Below are 18209 nucleotides of genomic sequence, written 5' to 3'. Positions count from 1 at the left end.
TTCTTTTTTAGAAACTGAATATAAAATTTAAGATAAAGACTGGATGCTGGATGCAAATAATACACTCAGCGAACAAAACAATAATAATAATAATAATAATAATAAACGAAAATAAACAATGTTTTTGTTATAGTGAAGGGGTGTAGAAACCATGTTTTTTGCGGTATTGATTACCACTTATAACCAGTGTCAGACTTGTAGTCGAGTCACCAACTGTAGAGTCCGAGTCGAGTCTCAGTGTTCGAGTCCGAGTCCAAGTCCGAGTCACCAAGTCCGAGTCCGAGTCGAGTCCAAGTCTAGTCACCATTACCAGAGTTAGAGTCCGAGTCGAGTCTCGAGACCCATATTGGAATTTTTTTTTACATTTTTTGAGGAAACAATAGCAACCAACCGAGTTGGTAGGCAGTGAAGTCCATTATATGAAGAAAAAAATCCTGAAATGTTTTCCTTAAAAAACATAATTTAAGAAAAAACGCCATGGATATCCTGAATGGCACTGGGAGGAGTAAATGATTTGGAAATGTTCATTTTTGTGTGAACTAAACCTTAACACTGTATTACAGAAATACACTCGAAGTAAAAAAGAAACGTGCATTTTAGAGGACACTGTATTTTAAAGATACTTAAAACATAAAAATCCATAGGATATGCCAAGAGAGAGAGAGAAAGAGAGAAAGAGAGAGTGAGTGTGTGTGTGTGTTTGTGTGTGTGTGTGTGTGTGTGAGCGAGAGAGAGCGTTTGTGTGTGAGTGAACGAGTGATTTAGCGTGAGTGCGTTAGTATGTTTTCAAGTGAATGTGTCTGTGTGATGGCACACGACTGGTCAGAAAGCAACGTGTAACGTTAAGAGCCGTTCAAATATCGCGTCTTTTGCGCGCTCAAGTTTTTTTTATTTCCAATGTAGGCGCGCGATATGTGCGAAGGGTATGCGCGCTCTTAATGGAAGCATCCAGGCGCGTCCGCACCGCATCAAGTTAAAAACATCTCAACTTTTCAGAATGCCGCAAGCGCATCGAGGGTCATGTAACAAGAACTAACCAATCAGCTTCATCCTTTCCCCGCAAGTGCCCGAGCGCTTTGGAAAAAAAGTAAAGTGAAAGTAAAGTGAGTGACGTCAGTGAGTGTGTTGTCAAGCAAAGAGAGCGAGCGGTAGCAGTGTCTGTGAGGGAAAATTATTGATCCTGGCCGGTCTTGGGCACGAAACATTTTTTATAACATTTTTTGTCAAAAACAACGTGATGAATGCTCAAGTCCGATTTTATATATCCTCGAGTCCGAGTTCTAAGTACGAGTCATCAGTCCACGAGTCCAAGTCGAGTCACGAGTCCAAAGGATAGTGACTCCATCTAGTGCTCCATCACTGACCAGTGTTATATCTACAAATACCATGGTTAAACAATGGTTATATCGTAGCAAAACTATGGTTCATTTGAGGTTACCCTGGTTTAACTATAGTAACCAAGTTTTTTTTTTTTTTTTTTTTTTTTTGTCTCATTTGTTGTAAAACCATGGTTAATTTTCATACGGGGGGCGAGAACAATAGAAACCATCACATAATTTGTAATGGTTTTACTGGTTAACATGGGAATTGTACTGGTTTTAATGGTCCCTGTTGGTATTTTCTAGTAATTAGTCGTCTTCCATTATTATAATGCAATATGTATAACAGCACTTCATTTCTAATGGATTTAATGGTTTAAATGGTTCGTAATAATGGAAACCATTCGGATTTTCAGCAAGAAATGTGTGTGGAGGTCTAAAAATATTTGTTAGATTTTTTTTTTTTTTTAATAATGTATTTCACCTAATTACGTAAATAATTTTAGTACGTGCTTTATTTATGTTCGCTACACAAAGCGGACTGCATTTCCCAGCATGCAGCAGTGGCGCCCCGCCCCGCCCCCGAGCGTCCCTCTCTCGCCTATGGACGGGCAGTGGCGGCGGAGGCTGGCAGCGCAGAACTCCCGTATTTGGGCTGAAAAGTGACACATTCCCGACGCAAACACCGGGATAATCGATGATCGGCGCTCGCCTGCGGGGGAAAGAGTCGCCGAACAGCCGCGAAGCGCGAGCAGCGACCCGGTCCGCGCGGGTGTGCTTGTATTACCGATCAGAACCGCGCCGATATCGGTCCAGTTAACGGGAGGAGGCAGTGTGTGTAAGTGTTTGCGTGCGTGCGTGAGTTGATGCACTGTTGACACACACACACGCGTGCGAGCGCGCCGCCGCTGGTTGTTGTTGTTGTAGCGTTATCGGTTCGGTCCATCCGGGCCTCTGCAGAAACAGCGCGCGCCCGTGTGGAGATGTGACGCGGACTCGCGCGCACTGGGTCTCGCTCCGGTCAGGATGGAGAACCCGCAGAAACACAGTCCTCTGCTCAGAGATCTGACCCGAGCCTTCAGCCACTACAACAAACACAACGTGCTCCTGAAGAAGAACCTGCACGAGACCCTCAGCTTCTTCAGAGAGATCCGAGAGAACCACAGCAACACACCTGCAGCGCTGGACACAGGTGACTCCGCTTCCGCTTCCGGTGTCCAGAGACACTAAAGATCAAAATACAAACACACAAGCTGATGGAAAGTATTAATACATGCTAGCGTAGAATATGAACACAGTCTGCAAGTTTCACTTTTATTTATGCTTTTTGAAACTATAAATAATGCTAATTATTTTTGTGTTATAATTAAATAGATTTATGTAGTTAAATGTTCCTGATATCATATTTCCTCCCTAAATACACATATATTTGCCTTCTAATAACTAAGCTACACATTTCTAAATTGGTCAAATTAAGTACTCATTAAGTTCTATTTATATAGTATTTATTGTAGTATTTTTAAATAGACTTTTTAGTACTTTTGTCAAACTTATGTAAAAATTAATTACAATTTTATATTTAATCTTGTAATTTTCTGTTCTATAAATTTTAAATAAGTTTCACCTCCACATGTTTTTATTAGTTATGATTCAGTTAGAATTTTTTAATAGAATTTTATTTAAAGATGTGTTGCTTAAATCCTGCAGTTAGGTTTTACTCTTCAAACACACACCAATCAGAGTCCGTCATCAGTAGATCTGTGATCAGACGACTGATACACAACACATGAAAGTGTAAATATCGGTTTGAGATATCAGTTATCGGTCGATCTCTGCTTGTGTGTTAATGTGTTAGCTATCAGTGATGGGGATTCCTGATTGTGTGTGTGTGAGTGTGTGTGTGTGTGTGTGTGTGTGTGTGTGTCCTGCAGCAGGTTCAGTGTTAACAGCAGAAAATGTCTCAAATGGGATTTGGTGCAGAAATAAGCAGCTTAACATCTGTGAACAGAGACACATTCAACTGAACCGAGAACTGAACACTCCTCAGTGCTTTAATGAGGACACACACACACACATTAACATGAGCTCACATTGATTCACTGACATCACGTAATCTTGTCTGAATCTCATATCAGCACCAAATCAAGAGAGACATCAGAAAGTGTATTTGAGGTTCAGAGCCCAAGCCTGTGTGTTATGATTGTTTTCATGTCATTGAAAGTAGTTTTCACTCTGATCAGTGTGTGCTGTGGAGGAATCTGTGTGATGAGTCAGTGTGAGAATATGAGCGCTGACACCCGTACTGTACTGTGCTTTGATCTGTGTGTGTGTGTGTGTGTGTGTGTGGGTGCGGCTGTCATCCTCTTTCCCGTCACAGAGGTGTTTTGCAGGTCTGACGTAAGTTTCCTCTGGGGTCTCAGTGAAATGTTTGAGTGTGTCTGAAGCAGTGCTCTCACGGCCTCACGGCGTGACCTTTGACCCGTCTCAGGTGACCCCTGATCTCTCTCCCTGGACCCCGCGCTCGTGTTTGTGTTCCTCTGGCCTGTCGGCGCTGGTTCTGACCAATCAGAGCGTGGGTGTCTCTGGCCACGCCCCTGAGCTGCATGTAAACACATGTTTGTTCTGTGCATGAGTTTCTCAGTAAAGATCTGTGGTGGCTCAGATTAGGCGGCGAGCCGGCGGTTGTGTAGGGCAGCGCTGGGATTATGAGCTCTTCCTAATAATAACCCAGTAACCATCGGCTCCGAGCGGGTCATGAGATGCAGGCCTCAGGACGCTGTGCTTGTGTTTGTGTCCTGACTCCTGACTCTAGGAACAGCCCTGTGTTCTCTCTCTACATTCATCATCAGACATCTGCTTCACAGTCACTGGGACATTCTGTTCATAGATGACTTCTACTTACTTTCTCTCTTTTTTATTATTTCTATTAGTTTGTTGTTTATTTATTTCAGTTTCAGATATGTTTTTTACAAGTTAAACTAAATAAATATAAGAAGGCTGACTTGGCAACAACCTGCTACTTTATTAATTTATATTAGTTTTATGTACATTTTCTTTGAAATGATTCAGTTAACGTTTATTTATTTTCAAGGATTGTCATTTTTTATGATTGTAGTTATATTAGAAGAGTATAATAACTCTGATTTGGCATTAATTGTTTCTTAAGTTTCATAATAATAGTTACATAATTTTATCAAGTTTCGATTTAAAAAAACAGATTAGTAAATTTCATTAATTTCTGTGTATCATTCCATAAATATTACAGTTTTGTGTCATGGAATGTAGTTTTTAGAGGATTTCAGGCGAGAATATTCGTGTTTAGGATTTAAATAAATATGCAGATTGTTAATAAAGATGACGCTTATTTGTAAAGTAGCTTTGGTGTTTTCTGTGAGCGTTCTGCGCTCTTGAACCAGCACATTAGTAATTGCATTGAGAAACGGTGCTTGTTTGTGATTGTAATTACATTGTTCTGCCATTAGATGGCGACAACAGACTGTTTCTATGAATGAGTCAGCAGTAAAGACTTTTACATTGAAAAATAAACACTATAAACTAGTTATTTTTAGTTTCCACAACAGCTCGACACATTGGACAAATGCACTGAGCAGCTAAATCACGCATAACAGATAAAAGGATATTAATGTTACGACAAAGATATCGCTTTCCTCAGCAGATATTTCTGTAGTGTAGTTTGTGTTTGTGCCTTATATTTCTTGTGTTGGCAAGTTTTTTTTGCAGTGAAGTTGAATGTTATTGTAGTGCAATATTGTGATTTGCGTAGTGTTTTTAAGCCCTGTGTGAGCTACATGTTAATCTTCAGTGTCTCTCTGTGTGTCAGGTCAGCTCAGCTGCATCTCGCTCCCGCGTCACGAGGAGGAATATCTGCAGAATGTGCTCGGTAGCGCCCCCTACATCCTCATCCTGGGCCAGGACTGCTCGGCTCGCTACCAGCTGCTCAACTGCCTGCTGGGAGAGAGGCTCCTCCCCCTGGGCTCTGAGGTGGGCGGGGCCTGTGGGCCGGAGGGCGGGGCCTGCAGGAGGAGGAAGCTGTGCTTCACACATGGCCGTCAGACACGCTTGAGCCTGGCTCTGCCGGGACACTACGAGCTGGTGCATCAGCTGGCGTCTCACTGCGGACGCTGGGACACGGTTCCACTCGAGGACCTGGAGATCCAGGAGTGTGAGGATCCTGCGCAACGATTGGCCGAGCTGGAGATCACGCTCCATCACGCCCTGCTGCAGGTCAGGGGCAGTACTTATTTAAAAGATTTCTAACTGGTCAACTTGAAAATGTAACTACATCATGATTTGAGTAACTTGTTCTTTATTACATCTACAGTTAAAGAATGATGTGATTTGATTCTGTGAGATGAGTTTGTTTTCGCAGGGACATCAGTCAGCTGCTCATTCATCAAGAGTGCCCAGAACAGATTCTATATTTTGTCCTACTAATTTAAGTTTAGAATGTGTGCAAGTACACATAAAATCTCTAACGCGGATCCATGTGTCTGGTGCATACTCCGTAGGTTCGGTCACAGATGATTTCCTCTTGGAACAGGGCTCGGTGTTTGGACCGTTTCAGATCTCTGAGCTCAGAGATCAGACAATCTCTCATCAGGATCATAGTGACCGAAGGCTTCTGTGTTTTATCTTGACTCAGACTCGGATGGAGATCAGACTCTCTCAGTGTGTGTGTGTGTCTCCGTCATGACTCTCTCTCGTGTTTAAACCATGTTTCCCGTCACACACATCTGCTAGAGTCACGTCTGCTCTCACATGAACTCGTCTGTTTTCTGGTGAGCACAGAGATGTTAGTGGACTGTAGTCTGAATCAGATGTTTGTTGGTCTCCGCCGGCTGTGTTTGTTCCAGAGAGACGGCTCTGACTGACTCTATTGAGCTCTTTCTTCTGGCTCTGACGCGCTCGCTCAGGATTAATCAAACAGATGAACTTTGACCCGCCGTGTCTAATGTAGACGCCTCCCACGCTCCAGGCCAAGCCACAACTAACCACAGCACTTTTATTAAGCTGTTGTTTTGAAAGCTTTTATCCAGTAACTAGAAGTGTCTGAGAATATTGTGGATGTTAACTGGTTTAAAACTAAATATATACTGTATATTAGTGTATTGTAGTAATGTGTATGTCTATACGTATCAAAACAACAACAACATCAACATTTATTTCGTCATGCCACATTCATCACGTTTAGGGTTAGTATGTGCATTTATCGGACTGTTTATTTGACCTGGTGTGAGGTGATGCCAGGTGTGTGTGTGTGTTCACTGTGTGTGTGTGTGTGTCCAGGAGGTGAAGGTGATGGTGTTCCCGTGTCGTGGTGTCCAGTCGGTGGAGGAGTCTCTGGAGGACTGCAGGCGTGGGATCCTTCCCATCATCCTCTACTCCGTCAGTACAGACACACTGAGCTCTGAGCAGGTGAGGGACCTGAGGAAGGTGCGAGAGACTCTCCCATCGTTCCCCGTCTGCTTCATCAGGGTCTCCGGCGGCTCCTCGGACCCCGGGGCCCTGCACAGACAGCTGCTGTCTCTGGATCTGAGCGAGGCTCCTGTGGTGGGAGACAGTTTGCAGCGTGTGCTCGGGCCCTCCACTCGACAGCTGCTGCAGAACCATCAGGTGGAGGCCGCCTCGCTGCTGAACACCGTCCACTGCCGCTGCCTCGACCTCTTCATCAACCAGGTGACCCCTACTGTAGGATGTTTTCTGGCTCTGTCCTGTGTCCTCGCTGGTGTTTGTGGTGAAGGAAGCTGTGTTTTGTGTGGTGTCAGGCGTTCGACATGCAGAGGGATCTCCAGATCACGCCGCGGCGGCTGGAGTACACGCGTGAGAAGGAGGGAGAACTCTACAGCTCTCTGATGGCCATCGCTAACCGCAAGCAGGAGGAGATGAAGGACATGATCGTGGAGACGCTGAGCTGCATGAAGGAGCAGCTGCTGGAGGACGCCGCTAACCTGCAGTTCACAGGTCACACAGACATTATAGTGAGGAGCTGGGAGATTTCTACAGAGTCATGTCGATTCTTAAATCACAAGACTTGATTAGTGTGTCTTTGGAACACTGTAGCTCCTCCCGTACAATACATCACAATTTGTGCTTTGATACTTTTGAAATGAAACAAAGTGTCAGATCTCAAACTGTGTCCATTGTACTGCAATATTCAAACAATTAATTACTAATTCAAATTATTAATTACTAGTTATAGCACAAAATAAACATGACTAAACATAAGTTTCTGTCTCATGTAATCACTCGAACAGTGTTTCAGCCGTGCAAACACATCGATATAACGGCTGGTGAACAGTGTTACGTCATGTTTACGGTTTCGAATCGCTCAGATCATTACAATGAATCGGTTCAAAGGAGACGCTAGGTCTCGAATCAAACATTAGCAGACATGGATGGATGCGTTGAGCGCTAATCCCAGCTGTTAGGGCATCACAGAAGATTTCTGTCAAGCGCAGCACTTATAAATCACATTAACTTATCAAAAAAGTTATTTTTATAATTATAAATTTAGTTTATATTTAAAATTTCAGTTTTGTTTGTTTTTGATTAGTTTTCATTATGTCATGAAGATTTCATAAGCAAAACAAATTTACATTTGACAATTGTTTAAAAAACTTTACAGTTTAGTTTTTAATTTCTATTTTTGTTCAATTTATCATTTCAGCAGTTTATTTTTATTATTTTTTCATTTTCTTTCTGCCTTTTAGTTTTAGTTTTTTTGCATTTAAAAAGTTATGTTTTAAATAATTGATAATTTATGTTTTTAATGTAGCTTGATAATTTAGCTTATTTTTTTATTATTTTCTTATTAATTCAGTTTAGTTTTTTTATCATTGTTAGTTTTACATTAGGTTTAGAATTTCTTTTAACTCTTAATTTTTTTTTTATTTAGTTTTTTATATTTGGTTTATTTTATCATTTCATTTTAGTTTGGTTAATGTTTATTCCTTCATTAACTTTCATTTCGCTTTTAGTGTTTTTATTTAAAAACATTTAAGAAGACTTAACTTATTACTATTATATTATTGACTTAGTTTCTGTTTTTATGTTTAATTTATAATTTTCAAAATGTAATTATTCCACCGAAAAGATAATTGTGTGTCAGAGGGAATGCATTAGTGTTAATAAGCGGCATGTGTGTCCTGTTACTATAGAGCAGTCTGTGTGTGTGTGTTCAGACATCATCATGTCGTCTAACGGCGAGCCGGTGAGCTCCAAGGACATCAAGATGTGCATCAGTCAGATCCAGGACCTGATCGTAGTGCGTCTCAATCAGGCCGTGGCTAATAAACTGACCAGCTCGGTGGACTACCTGAGAGAGAGCTTCGTGGGGACGCTGGAGAGATGCCTGGGCAGCCTGGAGAAGAGCACACCGGAGTCCTGCAGCAACGTCACCTCCAACCACCTCAAACAGGTAGAGCTCACACACACACACACACTATACAGTAATAGAGAACAATACAGTTAAGTTGTGTAATTGTGGTCAGATCCTGAACGCGGCGTATAACGTGGAGGTGACCTTCCACTCGGGCTCCTCCGTCACCCGGCTCTTCTGGGAGCAGATCAAACAGGTAGGTTACCCATGATGCCCTGCGCTGGCGTGTGTGGTGCGGCGGCTGACGCTCGTGTCTCCTCAGATCATCCACCGCATCACGTGGGTCAATCCTCCGTCCGTCACGGCCGAGTGGAAGCGCAAGGTCGCGCAGGACGCCATCGAGAGCCTGAGCGCCCCCAAACTGGCCAAGAGCATCTGCTCTCAGTTCAGGACCAGACTCAACAGCTCCCATGAAGCCTTCGCCGCTTCGCTCCGACAGGTGACTGTGCAGCGCATACTCCTCCTGGGTGCTTCGTCAGACTCCTCCGGTCAATCAGAGCTAAGAGCTTTGTGCTCACGCCACTGACTACCACAACACACTCCTTTCATTTACTTAGTGTCCTGCTACTACTTAAATATTTAATTTCAACAAAAAGAAGTCATTATTTGTATTATTATTGAATTGGTCTTTAGAGTTCATTCGTTAAATTATTTGATATATTAAAATGTTAATATTTAAAAATGTTATCTACATTTATATTAATAATTTATGTATTGTATTATATATTTTAATAATTTTATATATATTCATTATTTTATATATTTTTCCATACACACAAACACAAGAATTTATTTATTTGAAGTGTTCATTTCCAAAAACAGATTTTTTGACAATTTAAAAAATGTTTTTTCATTGTGGATTCCAATTAATCTCAATCAAACTGCATTCTGTTGAGGTTACAATTAACTGAAAAATACAGCTAACTAACAAAATAAAAACATGATTTTTGGACATTTTGTTAAATTATTTTACAAATAACCATACAAATTAAAATTATATTATGTATGTTTTTATGCGTTTTATTATAATATGAAAGTTACATTTAATATATTCTTTAGGTTTATTATTAATATAGTTATATTACATTTTCGCTATTTATTGTAATTGTAATATTTTTGTAAATGCTATTTGTCAGTTGTTTATTAGAGTCATTGGTGTTAATGTGACGAGACTCCCCTGCTGATGAGTGTGTGTGTGTGTGTGTGTGTGTGTGCAGCTGGAGGAGGGTCACACGGGGCGTCTGGAGCGAACTGAAGACCTGTGGTTGCGGGTCAGGAAGGATCACGCCCCTCGACTCGCCCGTCTGTCACTGGAGAGCCGATCGCTGCGAGACGTCCTGCTGCACGGTGAGACACACACACACGGATCACACGGTGTGTGTGTGTGTGTGTGTGATGTGAGTCTGAGTCCGTGTGTGTGTGTGTGTGTGTGTCCTCAGGGAAGCCGAAGATGGGCCGTGAGCTGGGCCGGGGTCAGTACGGTGTGGTGTATCTGTGTGATAACTGGGGTGGACGTCACCCGTGTGCCCTGAAGTCAGTCGTTCCTCCGGACGACAAACACTGGAACGACCTCGCGCTCGAGTTCCACTACACACGGTAACAACACTCCAGTGCATCTACTCTTTAATAATAATGCGTCTTGTTATTATATGTAATTATATTTTAGTTTGATACCAGTAACAGTATAGTTGTTTGTGTCCGTCAGGTCTCTGCCTAAACACGATCGTTTGGTGAATCTCCACGGCTCAGTGATCGATCACTCGTACAGCGGCGGCTCCAGTGTCGCGGTTCTGCTGATCATGGAGCGGTTGCACAGAGACCTCTACACCGGACTGAAGGTACCATCACCACACCGGCGGTCTGTCTGTGTGCTCGTCCGTCTGTGGTTGTGATTGACCCGTCTGTCTCTCTCAGGCCGGTCTGTCTCTGAAGGAGCGTCTTCAGATCGCTCTGGACGTGGTGGAGGGGATTCGGTTCCTGCACGGTCAGGGTCTCTTACACCGCGACATCAAGCTGAAGAACGTCCTGGTGAGGAACTGCGTCTACCATCTGACTCTCTGTGACGACATCCCATCATAACACATCATAACACTTCAAAGTGCTTCATAATGTGTCTTAATGCATCATAGTGCTTCCTAACATCGTAGTGCTTCATAACACATCATAACACTACATAAAGGACCATAATGCATCATAACTCTTCACAGTGCTTTATAATGCATTATACTGTGTGTTTGTGTTCTTCTGTGTAGCTGGACAAACAGAACCGGGCGAAGATCACTGACCTGGGCTTCTGTAAACCCGAGGCCATGATGTCGGGCAGTATTGTGGGGACACCCATCCACATGGCCCCGGAGCTCTTCACAGGTCACCGACCGCTCAATGATCCTCTGAGGAGTGCTTTCAGTCTTGAGTGTTTTACACATTACAGTACATGATTCCAGCATCCGCTGATAAATTGTGCATTTTTTATTTTATTTTGAAATAGTAAAAATGTAGTATCCAATTTTAATATCAGTTGATTAAAATTGCTTTTTAAATGATTTGTTAATTTAAATGTTAATTTAATGGCAATTTATTCCCAATTTTTTTATGTGATTTTAATAGTGGACAGTGAAATGAATCATCTTTATATTTTTTTAGAATTGAAAATGTTTATTTTGATGTTTTGAAAATGTAGTTATTGTTTACATTAGTTTCTGATTGTACGTGTGTTTGTTTATTTGGCGTAGGAAAGTACGATAACTCGGTCGACGTGTACGCGTTTGGGATCCTCTTCTGGTATCTCTGCTCCGGCTCCGTCAAACTCCCAGAAGCCTTTGAGAAATGCTCCAGTAAAGACCAGCTGTGGACCAACGTCAAGAAAGGTAACGAGCGCCAGTCGCCGGATCGCGTCGCTGTGAACTCTGGGTAACCTCTGTGTGCTGCTTTCAGGCTCGCGTCCCGAGCGTCTGTCCACGTTTGACGAGGAGTGCTGGCAGCTGATGGAGGCCTGCTGGAGCGCAGACCCTTCCCAGAGACCCCTGCTAGGAATCGTCCAGCCCAGCCTGCAAAGCATCATGGGACGCCTGTGTGGCAACCTGGAGGACTCAAACTGACACTCATGTCCCTGCATGCTCCTCGAGACGCTAAAGGAAAGCAGCTCTTGTTTTGTGTGTGAAAACAGACGAAGGTTGTGATGTCTGCCTCTGAACAAACCTGATCACGCGTGTCATATTCAGTGCTAGAACCCAGCGTTTTACTCGTAGTCGAGTTTGTGTTACAGATAAACTGAACTGCTGATTTTTAGATGGTGTTTAAACTGGTTTACATTATCCTGACATTTTTTAATAAAATCATTTGGATGAATTCACCTCTGCACTTGTGTTGATTTCCTCTGTGCTTCTTTGATTATTAAAGTGTATTAAATGTGATTTGCTAAAACATTCAGCAGAGCTGATGAGGGAGTTTAATATTATTAAAACAACATCATCCTACAGATTAAGATCGACTTGATTTTCTTCTTATATTTAATAACAACAGAGTAATATTAACACATATTTACTATCTTATTTGCAAGTAATTCAATATCAATCACTGGTTGTTAAGTATACTAAGTAGTCTCACAAAGACAGGATAGTCGGAGTATTTTCTTCCAGTCCTATAGTAGCCTAACGTTTTTACTATTCAACATTTTCTGATTTTATATATATATATATATATATATATATATATATATATATACATTTATATAATAACAAACAGTTGTGTTTAGTTTAATAAGTTAAATTTAAAGACCAGGTAAACCTCGTTAACAGTTAAAGGATTAATTCAATCTACTAGCAGGCTAGTTTATGATTCATTATTACTGAGGTAATTTTACAGTGAAATAGCGTTTTTCAAGAAATCACAATTCACGAAGTTCATATTGACGTTGTTGTTGTTTTTTATACGGGATGTCTTCATTTGACTACTCTTCCTAAAATATATAGGTATGAAGTTACGCGTTCATTTTAAAGAGTTCGTTGGCGCGCATGCGCAGTGAGTGGAGCGCGCCTATTAATAACGGCCGATTTCTGAGGCGAGTTTAGACTTGACATGACTTGCGCGTCGAAGTTGTTAAATCGTCTGAATTAGTCAAAACATAACTACGATTCATGTTTCATATCTCTCTTTAGTTTGTTTACATTTGAAAGTGAAACCTAACCCTTAAGGTCGAAATTAATATTTCTGCTCGATGTTTGTCGAGGTAAGTGATGTCTTATTCGTCATTATTTTTCAAAGTATTAAACTTTGTTAATATATCGTCACTTTTGACTTTATCTTTACATTTTTTATCATTTTATTTTATTTATTAAATGGCACTAAAACGCCAAGAGGATTTTAAATATTAAAATATTATTTTTCAAATAAATAAGCTTAAGATCATCTGCGAGTGAACCATATTTTACAAAAAATATCCATAGTTTTATCATAGTCAAATGAAAGTAGTATTAACCGTTTTTATGTATTTTTTGGCTGATTCTGATTGATTATCATTTGTATAACCCCAGTTGTACTACAAATAACATGGTTAAGCTATGGTTAGTGTAGTAAAGCCATGGTTATATTTTGTCGACTGTGGTTTAACGACAGTAACCTTGTTTGTAGCCGTAGTAAAACCGTGTTTGAACAGTTTTGAGGTGATGGCGACTCCAGTAGATCCTCAGACGCCATCAGTGTAAGTACATCAGTATATCAACATCAGGATGAGTTTATCAACACTCTCACACACTAAACGAGTGTGTGTTCACACACAGATCAGGACAGGAGAAGAGACACGTGAGGTTTGTGGAAGTGTCACCGCGAGATGAAGACCAGAAGGTATTTATCCTCTGTAACTCTGGAGATGTAATCCGATATTACCTGTAATCAGTAGTGTATCGGTTCCAGTTACTTCAGTCAGATCTGGAGAGCTGTGTGTGTTGTTTCAGGACGTGACGGAGGAGTCTGGTGCTCATCTGTCCGTGTGGTCGGCCGGTCTGTTCATCAGTAAGTGGCGCTCGGCGCAGCGCAGAGGGGTTCGAGCCCGGCTCTACACGGATGACCCCGAGTACAGACGTGTGCTGAGAGAGCAGGAGCTCCAGCTGAGATCCAGTGTGAGCCTCAGATTCACCAACACACTCCCAGTGTAGAGCGCATGTGTGTGTGTGTGTGTGTGTGTGTGTGTGTGTGTGTGAGAGAGAACAGGAGCTCCAGCTGAGATCCAGTGTGAGCCTCAGATTCACCAACACACTCCCAGTGTAGAGCTCGTGTGTGTGTGTGTGTGTGTGTGTGTGTGTGTGTGTGTGTGTGTGAGAGAGAACAGGAGCTCCAGCTGAGATCCAGTGTGAGCCTCAGATTCACCAACACTCTCCCAAGTGTAGAGCTCGTGTGTGTGTGTGTGTGTGTGTGTGTGTGTGTGTGTGTGTGAGAGAGAGAGCAGGAGCTCCAGCGGAGATCCAGTGTGAGCCTCAGATTCACCAACACTCCCAGTGTAGAGCTCACGTGTGTGTGTGTGTGTGTGTGTGTGTGTGAGAGAGAGCAGGAGCTCCAGCTGAGATCCACCGTGAGCCTCAGATTCACCAACACACTCCCAGTGTAGAGAACACAGAGCTCACGTGTGTGTGTGTGTGTGTGTGTGTGTGTGTGTGTGTGTGTGTGTGTGTGTGTGTGAGTGTGTGTGTGTGTGTGTGTGTGTGTGAGAGAGAGAGAGAGCAGGAGCTCCAGCTGAGATCCACCGTGAGCCTCAGCATCACCCACACACTCCCAGTGTAGAGCTCACGTGTGTGTGTGTGTGTGTGTGCAGGTGCCGCTGCCGCTGGCCTCTGCTATGGACCAGGAGACCCTGCTCATCCTGCTGGACGTGGAGAAATGTAACACACACACACACACACACACACACACACACAGAACTATGACCCTGCAGGAATCTGGACTAAATAATGTTTTACATCCTCCCTGAATCTGAAGATTACAACCATTTCTCTCATCAAAATGTTTTCCTTTCATCAAAAAATTTTGTTCTGCAATCCCCCCAAAAATTATTATTATTAAAAATGTTATTTTTCTTAGCACCTTTTTTCTAAACACATTTTTTCATCATTTTTTTAATCTTAGTAGTTCTCATCTCAATAATTTTTTCATCACACCTTTTTCATCTTCTGAAAAAAAAAACTTTTCCTCATAGAAAAACTTCTCTCATAATTTTATTTTCATCCAAAAAAGTTATTTTATCAAAAAAAATTCTGTCATCAAAAAAAAAAAAATTATATAGATCATTTTTCCCCCTTATAAAGACGTTCTCTATTCAAAAGCTTGTATATAATTCAGAGTGTCTCATGTGACATTAGATCTAACATTACGTTTTTTTATTTTTTATTCAACAATTGCACAGTTTACATGAGCATTCATCTCTATTATAAAAAGTAACACATTGTGCGGTTTCCAACATTGCAAGATCTCACAGTAAGTGATTTAGTTTTCTGACGCAGAATCTCGTGAAGAGCCTCAGGTTCGGTGCAGCAGCGACACCTGCTGGACGACGAGATGATAGACAGATAGATAGACAGATAGATAGATAGATAGATAGATAGACAGACAGACAGACAGATAGATAGATAGACAGATCGATAGATAGATAGACAGATAGATAGATAGATAGACAGATAGATAGATAGATAGATAGATAGATAGATAGATAGATAGATAGATAGACAGACAGATAGATAGATAGATAGATAGATGGCTGGATGGCTGGATTCCTGAAGACAGAAACAAAGATAATTTCTAAACAGGAAAAACTAAGGTTTTTTTTTTTGTAAAGATGTTTTTTCATTCTTTTTTTGAGACAAGAAAACTTTTTTTTATGAGATTTTTTTTTTTTTTATGAGAAAAGTTTGAGAGAAAAGTTTTTTCTCATCAAAAAAACTTCTCATAAAAACATTGTTTTTCTTTTTCTTGTTGAGAGATTTTTTATTCATGAGAAATTTAAGAGAAGGAAAGTTTGAGAAATGTAAAACATATTTTTGATGAAAGAAAAAATCTCATGATAGGTTTAAGAAACGACAAAGAATGAAAGATTTTTTTAATGAGAGAATTTTTTTTTTTTAATTTTTTTGATGAGAGAAAAAATTATTGTTGAGGTAAAACATTATTAATATGTCTATGTATGTGTATCTAGGACAGTATTTGTATTTGACGTTGGTAGTTGAGTCTCCTGCAGTGAGGTGTGGTGTTCAGCTTACAGACGGAGCCTGGGTCCACACCACACTCTCACCACAGACGCTCAGAGACGAATCCAGACGCTCAGAGACAGACGGTCTGCTCGAGGTGTGAGAGACGAGACAGAGACGAGCACCTGGAGCCGCTGGACACCCTTCAGGAGAGACAGACGAGCTCAGAGTCCAGACACAGAGACAGAGGAGACAGAGAAGAGCGTCCTGGGCACCTGGACCCGCTGGACACCCTTCATCTTCAGACAAGCTCAGAGTCCAGACCACACCAGCGTCTGATGAGAATACACATTAAACACTGAGGATCTGCTTCATCTGTGTGTGTTTGACAGAGAGCACACACACACACACACACACACACACACACAGACGGAAGATCCTGTCTGGCACACACTGATGAAAGTCACTTCTACAACTTTCTGCAACAGTTTAAAAACACTTCTAACGTAACTGTGGCTTTTCAGTCGTACAAATCTGATTGTATTTTTTCTAAATTGAAAGTTTTCATCTCACAAATCAATCTTTTTCTCTGAATGTGAGTTTACGTCTCATAATTCTGAATGTGTTTGTATCATTTTCTGTATCAAACTCATTTGTACACAGTGTTAGTGTAAATCCTGCAGATGTGATTCAGATCAGTGATTAGCGTTAGCATGATGTGTTACAGAGCTGTACTATTAACACTGAACTAAGATTTACATTCACAATCACATCACTGCTGATCTATAACATACGTCAGTCTTTTAAAGTGAGTATAGACGTGTTGTCTCCTCCGGTGGAGTGAAATAAACACCCCGCAGGAGGAGAAGAAGACATGGTGAACACCAGAGAAAGACTGGAATCAGAGTCAGTTCATCACTCGATCAGAACCAGCAGCTCAGCTTTCACTGCTCCTTTACAACATGTGTCTTCAATGAGACGACAGGACAAGAGGAGTGCTTCGAGTCATGTGAACAGAAGTGTGAACACGTTTAGCACTGGATCAGATCAGTGGTGTGTCATGAAGGAGAACACACACACACACACACACACACACACACACACACATCTGTCAGTATCTGATCCAGACACTTCATCACAATATGGTATCTGTTACTATTATGTTATACGTTACATTATTACCCAGCTCTAAATGTAAAGTTGGATATGAAGCATAAAGTCAAGTATAAAACCGTTGATTAAATTAGATATATGGTATACAGAAAAACATGACTAATATCTGACAGCTCTTTCAAATAAAGTTGGATGTGTAGTATAGTTGTCTTTATAAAACTAAATCTAAACTATTTTACTGCACTGCTCTTGAATATATAGCATGGTTGGATACATCGTGGAATATTATTGTATCATTTATTCCTCTATATAAGCTTGTATATATATATTAGTTGCATATAAAGCAGAATGTACACATCACTGATGAATCAGTCTCAGTAAGAGCACACAGATCAGTGGACGTGAATCACTCGGATTCAGAGAGTCGTGATCTGCTCGTGGACGCCCCCTTCTGATGACGCCGTCTAGCCCCGCCCCCTGGAGCTCGTGAGGAGGCGGAGTCTCCAGATGACTGACAGCTGCTTCTTCTTCAGGATTCATGTGTGACACGATCACATGTTAAAACTGAACACTACACTACTGGAAGCAGCACTGACAGATATTCACAGTTAGAGTTAGTCATCGCTATAGATACAAATTATTAGATGTTATGTACTGGATCTGGATCATAATTATATTTGGTATTAAGTATCAGTATAGTTACATTTATAGCTGAAAATTAGGTCCCCACCGTGACACGAGTCCCTCTGAAACTGAATAATTAAATGTAAAATAGCACTGGATAGTCTTCAGTGTAAAAATGAAATATACAATCAAACCTACATTTATTCAGACACCTTCAACATTTCTCACATTATTACAGTTTATTTGCTATTGTTTCTAAATGGTTATAAAATATGTATTTAATGCATTACAATCAACCAAAACTACAGACAACTGTTAATATGATAATATTTACACAACTATCAATACTTTGTTGAACAATTAAAGTGAATCCTTGCTTGATAAAACCACATGTGTTGGTGCAGTCTTTTTGGATTTAAAGAAGGCGTTCGATACAGTAGATCATCGAGCCCTTCTGTCTAAACTGACTCTCTTCAACTTTGCAGAAGATGCGCTAGTTTGGTTTCAATCTTACTTGTCCAACAGAAGACAAGCTGTGAGTGTTAGTGGCACTATGTCGTCTTACCTTGAATGTTCAGCAGG

The 18209-nt window shown here is 41.1% G+C and overlaps 2 protein-coding genes across 2 annotated transcripts; both read left to right on the top strand.

The window, feature by feature from the left end:
* Positions 1-1889: 1889 nt before the first annotated feature.
* LOC127987570 (dual serine/threonine and tyrosine protein kinase) lies at positions 1890-12070 on the top strand. Its single transcript, XM_052589940.1, has 14 exons — positions 1890-2511; positions 5161-5564; positions 6627-7016; positions 7106-7301; positions 8522-8757; positions 8831-8914; positions 8981-9157; positions 9936-10065; positions 10158-10314; positions 10424-10556; positions 10633-10746; positions 10971-11085; positions 11451-11585; positions 11653-12070. The coding sequence occupies exons 1-14, from the start codon at positions 2346-2348 to the stop codon at positions 11814-11816; spliced, it is 2601 nt and encodes an 866-aa protein (XP_052445900.1). The 5' UTR covers positions 1890-2345; the 3' UTR covers positions 11817-12070.
* Positions 12071-13352: 1282 nt separating this feature from the next.
* On the top strand, positions 13353-16318 carry LOC127987609 (uncharacterized). Its single transcript, XM_052589984.1, has 5 exons — positions 13353-13417; positions 13497-13560; positions 13671-13835; positions 14525-14591; positions 15958-16318. Exons 1-5 carry the CDS (start codon positions 13383-13385, stop codon positions 16227-16229), a joined length of 603 nt encoding a protein of 200 aa, XP_052445944.1. The 5' UTR covers positions 13353-13382; the 3' UTR covers positions 16230-16318.
* The last annotated feature ends 1891 nt before the right edge of the window (positions 16319-18209 follow it).

The sequence above is a fragment of the Carassius gibelio genome, chromosome B22 (genome assembly GCF_023724105.1).
Source record: "Carassius gibelio isolate Cgi1373 ecotype wild population from Czech Republic chromosome B22, carGib1.2-hapl.c, whole genome shotgun sequence".
In the NCBI taxonomy this organism is placed as follows: Eukaryota; Metazoa; Chordata; class Actinopteri; order Cypriniformes; family Cyprinidae; genus Carassius; species Carassius gibelio.
The sequence above is the reverse complement of the archived record's forward strand: the minus strand, read 5'-3'. Positions and strand labels throughout refer to the sequence as shown.